This window comes from Antrostomus carolinensis, unplaced genomic scaffold (assembly GCF_000700745.2).
Source record: "Antrostomus carolinensis isolate BGI_N321 unplaced genomic scaffold, ASM70074v2 scaffold13851, whole genome shotgun sequence".
Lineage (NCBI taxonomy): Eukaryota > Metazoa > Chordata > Aves > Caprimulgiformes > Caprimulgidae > Antrostomus > Antrostomus carolinensis.
The window spans coordinates 723-11,226 of NW_010292113.1; the positions used below are offsets into that span (position 1 = coordinate 723).

A 10,504-nucleotide genomic window follows, 5' to 3' on the forward strand; every position below is an offset into this window, starting at 1 on the left:
GGAGACATTCAAGACCCGCCTGGACACCTTCCTGTGTGATCTCATTTAGGTTCCTGCTCTGGCAGGGGGGTTGGACTGGATGATCTTTCGAGGTCCCTTCCAATCCCCAACATTCTGTGATTCTGTGATTCTGTGATTCAGCATCATAGGTGATCAGCAAGCCTCCCTCCCCCTCCTCTCCTGGTGGCACGTCATTCCCTGTATTCACCATGAGGTCTGAGCAGTGGTGGGAGAGGTCCCTGGGGAGACAAGGGTGACGTACCTTCCGGGGGCATTTTCTTGGCAGGGGCAGATGGCGGGGGCAGGGGCACCAGGCTGGTGACGCGGAAGCCGGCGGGCAGTGTCTCGGCCGAGCCGCTGAGCATGTTGATGCTGTGAACGTCTCGTGGGCGGAAGCGCTTTCGCCAGGACGGGGTTCGACGGAAGGTCTTGTCATCACCCTGTGAGGGAAGTGCAGGTTACAGGCCCAGTATCAGTGGCAGCAGGACCTTCTGCCCCTGTGAGATACCAACACTGCTTCCACCTATCAAGGGTGTGCCTGTACATGGAGACCAACTCAACCAGTGCAGAAGTGTGTGAACAAATTGGGTCAAGGACATAGCAGATCTCTCCAGGATCCCATGACATCAGCTTTATCCTTTCCAGCTTGCCTATCTCTTCTCTCCAGCCTGCCTGCAAAGATGTCTTGGAGACATCAACACACAAGTCCCAGTAAAGACCCCAAGGGATGCATCTAACCTTGGCCAGATAATGGCATCTGGATGTGTCTGCCCCTCTCTGTGCTCTAGAGTCCTGCCTAGCTCTGCTCTCATATCTCATGGAGGAAAGCTATACACAGGAGAGATCTAGATGAATTCCCATCTTCAGTGACTCAACCTGAACAGTTTTCTGCCTGCTTAACAGGTCATCTCAAGCCCACCAGCTTTACCAGCCACAGCCATGTCATGCCCAGGAACATCTGTGACTCTAAAAGGCAATATTAAAGCAGCTGGTAAGGAAAGCCAGGTGAAGCCTACTTGAAACTCAGCCCACTGAGCTAAAAACAATGCACAAGACTCTTCCTCATCTGCCTTCACAGCCTGGCAGCACCTTCCTCAGGGCCTTGTCTGACAGTTTGACCTTATTCCACTGATACTGCTCATGTGACCGCTCTAGAAGAGTCTGTGACAAACTGTTTGTCACCCTTGGACAAGGAGAGAAGAGGTCCTGCCTCTCTTGGTTCTTGCACGAGAACAGGTGCTCAGCACGATCTGGACACGGGAGAGGTTTGGTACTCACGTCGTCCAGCCTCCGATCTGTGCCTAAGGCAAGGAGGTTGTTGAACTCCCTCTCCAGCACTTGGCGAGCCTGTAATTAACAAAAAATGAGCATTTCTCTTAAACGGAAACAGCTTCCAGCACAACCTCTCATCTCAGGAAAGCTTGAGAATGACAGAGGAAAAGCCCATGTGCCATCTGAGTGCTCTGCTTGTACAGGCAGATTTGGTGGGACTGGTGGAGTCACACCACAGCCATGTCCCACACTGGCCACCCTCCTCCAAAATCCCCCAAGGATGCTGCTCTTACCTGCGTGTTCTGCGTGGGGATTTGCAACACCAGTGCCAGACTGTTGTGGTCAAAGTTCTCATCGAGGGCCAGGAGTGCCCCGTGCACCCCGCTCTCCACGAGGTTGTTCGCATACTCGCGAAGCCCGATGGACTGGATCCAGTGAATGACCTGGTCGTTGGTCCACACCAACACGTCTGCAAAAGAGAGAGGCTGTGTCTAAGGGCCAGCTCAGACCACGCTTCTGGTTGTGCAGGGACCTGATGACCATAGAATCCCAGACTGGTTTAGGTTGGAAAGGACTTTAAAGATCATCCAGTTCCAACCCCCTGCTGTGGACAGGGTGGCCAACCACTAGATCAGGCTGCCCAGGGCCCCATCCAGCCTCGCCTTGAGTGCCTCAAGGGATGGGATGTGCACAGCTTCTCTGGGCAACCTGTGCCAGTGTCTCACCACCCTCTGGGTGAAAAATTTCCTCCTAATATCTCACCTAAATCTCCCCTCTCTTAGTTTAAAACCATTTCCCCTTGTCCCATCACTCTCTCCCCATGTCAAAAGTCGCTCTCCTCCTGTCTCTAAGCTCCCTTTGGGTACTGAAAGGCTGCAGTGAGCTCTCCCCAGAGCCTTCTCTTCTCCAAGCTCAACAAGCCCAGCTCCCTCAACCTTTCCTCATAAGAGAGGTGCTCCAGCCCTCTGATCATCTTCCTGGCTCTCTCCTCTGGACCCGCTCCAACAGCTCCACATCTTCCTTGTGTTGGGGGCTCCAGGCCTGGATGCAATTCTCCAGATGCGGCCTCACAAGGGCAGAGCAGAGGGGGACAATCCCCTCCATCACCCTGCTGCCCACCCCTCTCTCAAGGCAGCCCAGGACACAGTTGGCTTCAGGGCTGCAGTCACACACTGCTGGCTCACGTTGAGCTTCTTGTCCACCAGGACCCCCAAGTCCTTCTCAGCAGGGCTGCTCTCCCTGGGTTCTTCTCCCACTCTGGACACACACTGGGATTACCCCAACCCAAATGCAGAACCTTGGCCTTGTTGAACCTCATTAGGTTCTTGTGCGCCACTTCTCAAGCCTGTTCAGGTCCCTCTGGATGGCATCCCTTCCATCTAGTGTATCAGCTGCACCACCCAGCTTGGTGTCATCAGCAAACTTGCTGGGGGTGCACTCCATCCCACTGTCCAGGTCATTGATAAAGACGTTGAAGAGCACTGGTGCCAAAACTGACCCCTGGGGGACACCCCTCATCCTGAAGCCCTTTTGCACTGCCCCAGGCTGATCCTAGGACTCTCTTTCCCAAGCCAGCACCAACACCGGGTGCTCAAGTGCCAGGAACAGCTCCCTTCAATTTACCAAACCAAACACTGAAATAATGGGCAGGAAACAACTGTGAAAATTAACGCCAAGAACCCGCGGCTGCTGCGGTAATTAGGGGCATCATCAATAATGAGGTGGAATCCAAGCCAGATGCACAGGGAATCTCAGGACAAGCAACAAGGAAGGGGAGGCTGAGCAAGCTGGAGGGGGTCCTGAGCATCTGAAATGGGCACGAGAAGATGATCTGGTGCTTGGACAGGATCTTTTCTGTCTTGACATCCTCCCTCCTCGTGCCTGACTGGGGTAAAGTGCATAAAGACATTTGGAGCAATCTGTTGGGGAAATACTGCAGAGAGGTCCCCCCTGGAGAACATCCCTGTGGGCATAGATGCTCAGAAATAACATTTTTCCCAAGGAAAATGCTGTGTTAAGAACAAGAGATAACAGAGAGACCATCACTGGGCACCTCTTGGGAGGTTTCTCATCTCCTTTCCCAGAGCTGGATTGTGCAGGCGGCTGCTGACCTTTGATTTCGTGTTGGGTCTCTTCTCGCCTCCTCTCGAGCTCTTTGCGGTCGTAGTTGAGCCTCTTCAGGCACATGATGCCGTACTGCAGGCTGGTGCTGCAAGGACATGAGATGTCACCCAACCCTTAGGAGAGCTCAGCATGGTGGGGCAGGTGGCTTGGAGGGACCTACAAAGGGACTCACTTCCCTGCTCGTTCTCCATCTGCCCCAAGGATGCTTCAGTTCAGGGTTGGGTCAGGACAGACACAATCCAAAGGGAAGTTCTTAGCTGGAAAATGGGGAATGTCCCTCCCTTCCATGGTAAATCCCCACTCCACCAGTTTTACCCTGTTCTACCTGACTGAGAGCGTGTGGGTCCAAACACTGACACCCTGTGCTTGGTGGGTGGAGAGGGAAGGGAGAACCAGCCCATGGGGGCTGCTGCAGGCTGAAGGGTTCATCCCCAGAGCAGGGCCACAGCTCCATGGGTCAAGATGGATGGTGGTACCCCATGACAGGGCTGAATACTAGTGCTTGAGCAAGGTGTTTGGGATGGCACAAGCCTTCTCCAAGCTGGGCCGCTGGCAGATGACTGCTCTGCCTGCCAGTGGGATACCAGGTAGGATGAGCCTTTATTTTTGCCTGTGGTTTGTTCCACAGCCAGGAGAAGGGTTGGTTCTCCACAGTTTTGCTGCAAGGAGTGTGATGAAGGTGGACATTTGCCCATATGAGCTGCCCCAGACAAGGTGGTTGAGTTTAGCCTTGAAGAGTCATCCTCCAGCATCAGGGCTGGCTAATATAGGGAGAATCCCTCACCATCCTCTGCTCCATGTGCAGACACTACACCCCAGGGACCTCCTGAAGGAGGGGACTCACCGGTGGAAGCTATCCACCATCTTCAAGTGCACTCTGAGATCTTTCTTGGTGAGATGGTCCAGCATCCGTGCATCAACAAGACACTCCATGAAGTAGCTGCGATACTGTGGGAGACCCAAGCTGGGCAGCCACTCATTCCCAATCCACTCATGGTTCATGTCCCCATAGGCCAGTGTCTGCAGAGAAGGAAAAGGAGAAGCTAGGGAGAAACCAGGGCTTGGTGGAGATGCAGACTCCCAGGTTCCCAGTGACAGTTCAGTGCTGCAGCCTGGGGCTCACTCTCCTGAGGACCAAACCTAGGCCAGAGGAGTTTAACTCTAGTTTGTACTGAAGGACACAGAGGGAACAATCCTATTGGCCATGGTCTGTGTCCTACTGATGTCCCCCAAGGAGACAAGGCAGTAGCCAAAAAACAAGCAAAAGGGATAGTTGGACTTTATGACCAGCTTCTTCTGGAAGAAGCACATTTAGGAAAGCTGAAACAACTAGTAGGTTTCGGTGCACTCCTGACTAACCTTTAAGAAACTTGGAAATCACCAAAAGATCTACTTCATGACTTCAAAATTAAAAAAAAAGGTCAGTTTGGGGCAAAAAAAAAAAATCCATTCACTTTCACTTCAGGCTGATTCTGGGTCCCAAAATGAAATAAAATCCACCAGAAGAAAAGTAAAACATTTGAGAGTGATAAAACCAGAAGGGATGGATCCAAGCAGGACACTTTCCTCCCACCTTTTCTGTTCATGAAAATAATCTATATCCTGAACTTGGGGCTAAGAAAAAGGTGAAAACAGAGAAAGCCCCAGAAAAAGTCACTCTGCCTGAAGCAGAGAAGGACACTGCTTGATGCAAGGTCCCCGGAGGACCACCCTGAACTTGAAAGATGGCTCAGAGGAGCAACCACAGGGTGCAGGTTCAGACTTGAACAAGGACTTGGTCAATACTGATGCCCCAAGCTCATCTCCCAGGTGCCCCATGATGTCCATCCAGCTCTCCCTCCCAGAACCACCCTATGTACCGCCCATGGAAAAGGGTGACACGGGGACCTCACCTGTGCCCAGCTGCCTTCTTCTGTGTCCTAAGCATGACACATGCAGCATGTCAATAGAAAGGACAGGTAAAGTCAGTACCTGGCGGCCCTGAATGTGCCATGTGTGTTGAGCATGGGACCCGTCGGCATGGCATGACCCAGAGGGGATGGGAGTTGGTCTCATGGTTGCATGGTTGCACAGCCTTGTCAACAAGGTGCTGGGGACACCCCAACCCTGCTGAGCCCAGGTTTCACCCCATCTCTCCAACAAGGAAGGAGGATCCAGGATGAGGCTTTTCTCATGGGCCTTGGGTTGGAGATGGCAAAGACACTGGGGCTCACACCTCCTTCCTGGGAAATACAGGTAGTTCTTGGGTCCCCCAAAGACAGATGGATGCAGAGAGAAACCAAAGCTTCATCTCATGGGTCACAACCCCCAGAGGAGCTGCCCAACCCAATTTGCTGATTTTGTAGCTATTTCCTCAACCTCTGCTGGTTTTGCTCAACCTCACAAAACCTGCCAAGGGAAAGCGTCACGTCCCAGCCATAACTCTGAGATCTCCGTCCCCAAAAGGCACCTGCCAGTTACAGGTCTGTGCTACTCAACCAGCAGACAAAAGCTTCAATCAAATGCTTGATTTACACAATAAATCCAAAATACTGCCCCTGCTCTCAGACATGGACATGGGGTCATTGAGTTGCAGAGAGAGGAGCATGGTTACATCTCTCCAAAGGAGCCAGGGCTTTTGGGAGCGTGGCCACATCCCATCAAGGGACCCCAAGCTATCAGCCAGTGTCAGGGACAGACAGTGGGGACAAGATTTGGGTGTGCTAAGGTCAACGGGAGGTTAGACAGTGACTTCTCAGGGTGCAGAATGACCCATGTGGGACTCAATCTCATGCATCTATCTTGAGATGACTCTTGGGTTTTGTCTTTCATTTCTTTCCTCTAACTCACAACCAACAGACAAGCTACTCCAGAAACCCAGCAAAACCCACAGAGGCTCGAGAAAAGGAAAATGTATCTGATATTTTTTAAGCCAGTTTTAGAAATTTTTGTGATATTAAAGGTTGAAAGATGGTTTCCAAACAGGTGCATGATGCTGGCCAAGAGCTGACACATGAGATGCAGCAAAGATCCCCTTCCCTCCCGGGGTTTAGCGCGTTCATGCACGCTCGGAGCTCAGCTCGGTAACCGATACACCGCGCAGCAGCAGTGGGGCCGGTCAGCCTCACCGTCTTGGTGGAAGTGGCCATGTTCTCCATCTCCTCGTGGGTGACCCAGACATTTCCAGAGGACTGCAGAGAAAAGAGCAAAGTGGTCAGAGTTAAACCACCACAGAGCTGTGGCCTCAGTTGATAACTGTGCTGGAAACAAGCCCAGCTCAGGTTGATGGAGGATCAGGTCACCCTTGTGCTTGGAGCTCTACTGGGGAGATCTCACAGCGTCCTGGCAGCTCAGGCTGGTGACACCCCACTGCCCATGGGGACCCTGGGCTCTCCATGCAGCCACGGAGAGTGCAGCAAGGACCACTGGCCCTTTGATTGCCTTTATGCTTTGGTGTTATGCTCATGGAGCCTGCAGGCTTGTCTCTGAGAGCTGTAACACCAGCCATGGCCATCTCAGGGGGACACAGCACGCTTGTGGCCTTTCCTTCTGCTGGCTGCATTTCTACAGAATTGTCTTGGCTTTACTGGGGCACCATTAGCCCCTCAAAGGGTTAGGGGACCAGCACAAGGCATGATCCCTCCATCCACTCCAAGTCCTCTCCAGGGCAAGGCTGGGATCTGTAGTTGCCCTGACTTGCCCCAGGAATTTCACATGGTCCCAGGAAAAGGCTGGTGCTGAAATGATGGAGAAGATGGCTGCGTGTAAGCAAGTTGGCCCTGTGAATCATGCAGGTGCTGTTTGTATGGGATTTCATCCTCTCCAGGGCAGATGGTCCATGAGCTTCGCTCTTTGCAGGCTGAGCACAGAAGGATCATCTTCTTACTGACAACCTCTGAAGGTAAGAACAAGAGCATTGCTGGTGCCTCAAGACAGGAAAGTGCTTCACGCTCGATGATTGGAAATGATCTTTGTGCCTGAGGACAGTGTCTGGGGGTTTGAGTGGTCCATGAAGGAACGTCACCTCCTCCATGGCCACGCTGTAACACTGGGATTCCCTGGTGACCAATGGACTTCTGTGGTCTCAAAGAACCAGGGAAAGGAAGGAAACAAGTGGGTGTTCCTGACCCGTGGAGGGTCTGTCTAGGGGAAAAGGGGGTCTGTAGCACAGAGCACTTACTGTCCGCGAGGTGGGTGGTGCCGAGGGGCTCGTGAGCGAGACCATCTCCTGGATGGCCAGACGCAGCTTCAGACGATGCAGCGCGTTGCTGATGCCGATCTCCCTCTGGATCTCAGTGTCGGACAGGGCTGACATGATGGCTCCACTCTTCACGTTGGCTCGGCAAGCGGCAACGTACCAGGCTGGCATACCCACCCAGAGCTGCCAAAACACGGGACAAAGCCAGTGACTGCCCGGTTGACCCACCCTAACATCCTCTGGTATGATCAAGGCCGTACTGTTTGAAGCTCAGTGCCAAAGCTGGATGCCCACATGGTTTGTACCTCGCACAGATGGCCTGTGGGCAGTTCAGCACCCCTGGATCTGATGGACACAGCACAGGGGAAGAGCATCCACTGAGCCTTTCAACTCAAAGCTCTACCCAAACCACAACTCAACCGATTATGTGAGGGATCTGGGAATCTGCTCTGCTTCCCCAGGTTTTACAACCACCAACCATGTACATGGACTGAGCATGGTGGGACTGTGGGGTGCTGGGGGAGCAGAGTACAGACCGGTGGGGACTGCATGGGGACGATGCACGGACACACTCTGCCTCACCTCCAGCCAGGAGACAACGGTGGGGCCATCCCAGTGAGCAAAGGGCAATCCTTTCCTCCGAGCCTCTTCCAGGAGCTCATGCCTGGATGGAACAGAAACAGAAGAGTGATTTACTGGGGGCTTGTGGGAAAAGGAGCAGCTCTTGGAAAGGAATAGACCATGGGCAGTAAGAACCAGCTGGTAGCAAAGCAAGAAAGGATCTACCAGAGCTCAAGAGAGGGTGAAGATGAGAAGTTTTTCCAGCAACCTCTCTTATGAGGAAAGGTTGAAGGAGCTGGGCTTGTTAAGCTTGGAGAAAAGAAGGCTCTGGGGACACCTCATTCTGGTACTTGAAGGGAGCTTAGAGACAGGAGGGAGAGCGACTTTTTCCATGGGCAGATGGTGATAGGACAAGGGGAAATGGTTTTAAACTAAGAGAGGGGAGATTTAGATGAGACATTAGGAGGAAATTTTTCACCCAGAGGGTGGTGAGACACTGGAACAGGTTGGCCAGAGAAGCTGTGGCTGCTCCTCCCTGGAAGTGTTGAAGGTCAGGCTGGATGAGGCTTTGAGCAACCTGGTCTAGTGGAAGGTGTCCCTGCTGCTGGCAGGGGGGTTGGGACTGGATGAGCTTTAAGGTCCCTTCCAACCCAAACCAGTCTGGGATTCTATGATTCAGTTCCCAGACCCATGTCACGGCTTCTCAGCCGTCAGGGAGGATATTTTCTTGCTGGGGCAGGGAAGGATGTTCACTCACTTCTTCCGCAGGCGCCGATCCTTCTCGGCCTGAGCACCCAGCTTGCCAAGTCCCAGAGGGTCCTGCATGCCCACCTCCATGTCGGTCAGCAACACTGTTGGGCAAGCAAGACATCCTCTGGTCAGTGTGATATCTCCAGGGTCAGTGTGGGCACTGTCCCAGTCCCCGTGCCAGGGTGTTGGGGACACACAATCACAGCACAGGAGGTGACAGTGTCCATTACCAAACCACCCCCACAGCCTCCTGCATCCTTGGGAAGCACAAGGGGATCCCCACCTCCCATCCCTCCCATTTCAAAATGCTCAACATGGAAGTGGTGAAGGATTTAGAAGTGGAAAAGCAGCTCCTAAAGCAGCTCCTACCAAAGGGTTGTGCAAAATCCAGAAGGTCCCATGGGAAGGGAAGCAGATTTGAAGAGATGACAGTGACAGGGGGTCATTGCAGATCTTGTAGAGCATTAGGAGTGACACCGTGATCAGGGCAGAAAGGGCCATGGGGCAGGAAGCACCTGCTTCAACTGCTCTGAAGCTGCAGGGAGCCCAGAGCCAGTGGCCACAACATCTCCAAACCAACCGGGGTGTTCCTGCTCCTCTCCCTGTCACCCCAACAGCACCCCAAAGCCAGACAGTGGCAGGAGACATGCAGAGAGCCTGGCCCGAGAGGACACCCGCCCGGCACGCAGAGGAACAGGGCTGCTCACGGAACCGACCCTGCCCCGTGGCCCCTTCTCTGCTCAGCTGAATCAAACGACCCTTCTCTTTTTTCCCAAACAAGCGCCCGATGGAGGATTTGATCCCCTTCCTCTTGGAGCCCTTGTGCAAGGAGTCCTGGCTGCTGTTGCTGCTGGGGTTGCTGGCTTGCTCCTCCAGCGAGCTGGGGATGGAGGAGGGAGAGGAACAGCAAAGTCTTTAGGTTACTCCTGAGCAGCACACAAGCCACAGCAAACCCCAGACCATCCCACAATCCCATGCTTGCCCCATGTAAATCCTCAAACCACCAGAGCAGGCACCGCTGTGAGATCCCAAGAGTGCTCCACATACCTCTTCCCATCCTCCTGACTCAGCGCAGGGTGGCCCAGCTTCTCCAGCCGCAATGTCCTGGGTGAAGAGGGGGGCGACGTCTCACATTTGATGGTGGTTTTATCCTCTCGGCTTTCATCCCGAGCTGCAGGTGACTGAACAAGCAGAGAAGCCATGAGGCTGGGAGGCCAAAGCCCAGCTCCATCCTTGCCCTGCTGCCTGCCTCTCTCTTGCTCCATGGAGGCATGGCCAAAAGAGCCACCAGGGCCCTGAGGCTTTGCCACGCTCCAGGATTGGCCTGAACTAGAGCTCTGGCAATGGCTCGAGATGCCCAAGCAGATGGGGAGGATGTGGCCATATGGCCAAGATCCTGGGAATAGGGAGGAGAGAGGATGCAGCCCCATAGTCCAGGTCAGGGTTTGGGGACAGAAGCTGCTGGCCCTCAGCAGAGGGCTCTGAGGAGCACAGATGGGAATGTCCCAAAGACACCCTGTCGCCAGATGGGACACACAATGTTTGAGGACCCAGTGGCTTTCTGAACCTCTCCATGTCCTGCCAGACCCCCCAGGCTGCCAACCAGCACATCTCCAAGCA

The 10,504-nt window shown here is 53.6% G+C and overlaps 1 protein-coding gene across 1 annotated transcript in view; it reads right to left on the reverse strand.

Moving 5' to 3' along the window:
• Positions 1 to 262: 262 nt before the first annotated feature.
• LOC104531827 (liprin-alpha-4-like) overlaps positions 263 to 10,504 on the reverse strand; it is a gene marked incomplete at both ends in the record, with an annotated part of 24,415 nt that continues 14,173 nt past the window's right edge. The window contains 12 exon segments of the mRNA XM_029087184.1: positions 263 to 440; positions 1,279 to 1,347; positions 1,566 to 1,741; positions 3,384 to 3,481; positions 4,241 to 4,416; positions 5,289 to 5,315; positions 6,504 to 6,566; positions 7,556 to 7,756; positions 8,156 to 8,237; positions 8,892 to 8,985; positions 9,601 to 9,764; positions 9,932 to 10,065. Coding sequence (XP_028943017.1) covers positions 263 to 440; positions 1,279 to 1,347; positions 1,566 to 1,741; positions 3,384 to 3,481; positions 4,241 to 4,416; positions 5,289 to 5,315; positions 6,504 to 6,566; positions 7,556 to 7,756; positions 8,156 to 8,237; positions 8,892 to 8,985; positions 9,601 to 9,764; positions 9,932 to 10,065 — 1,462 coding nt within the window.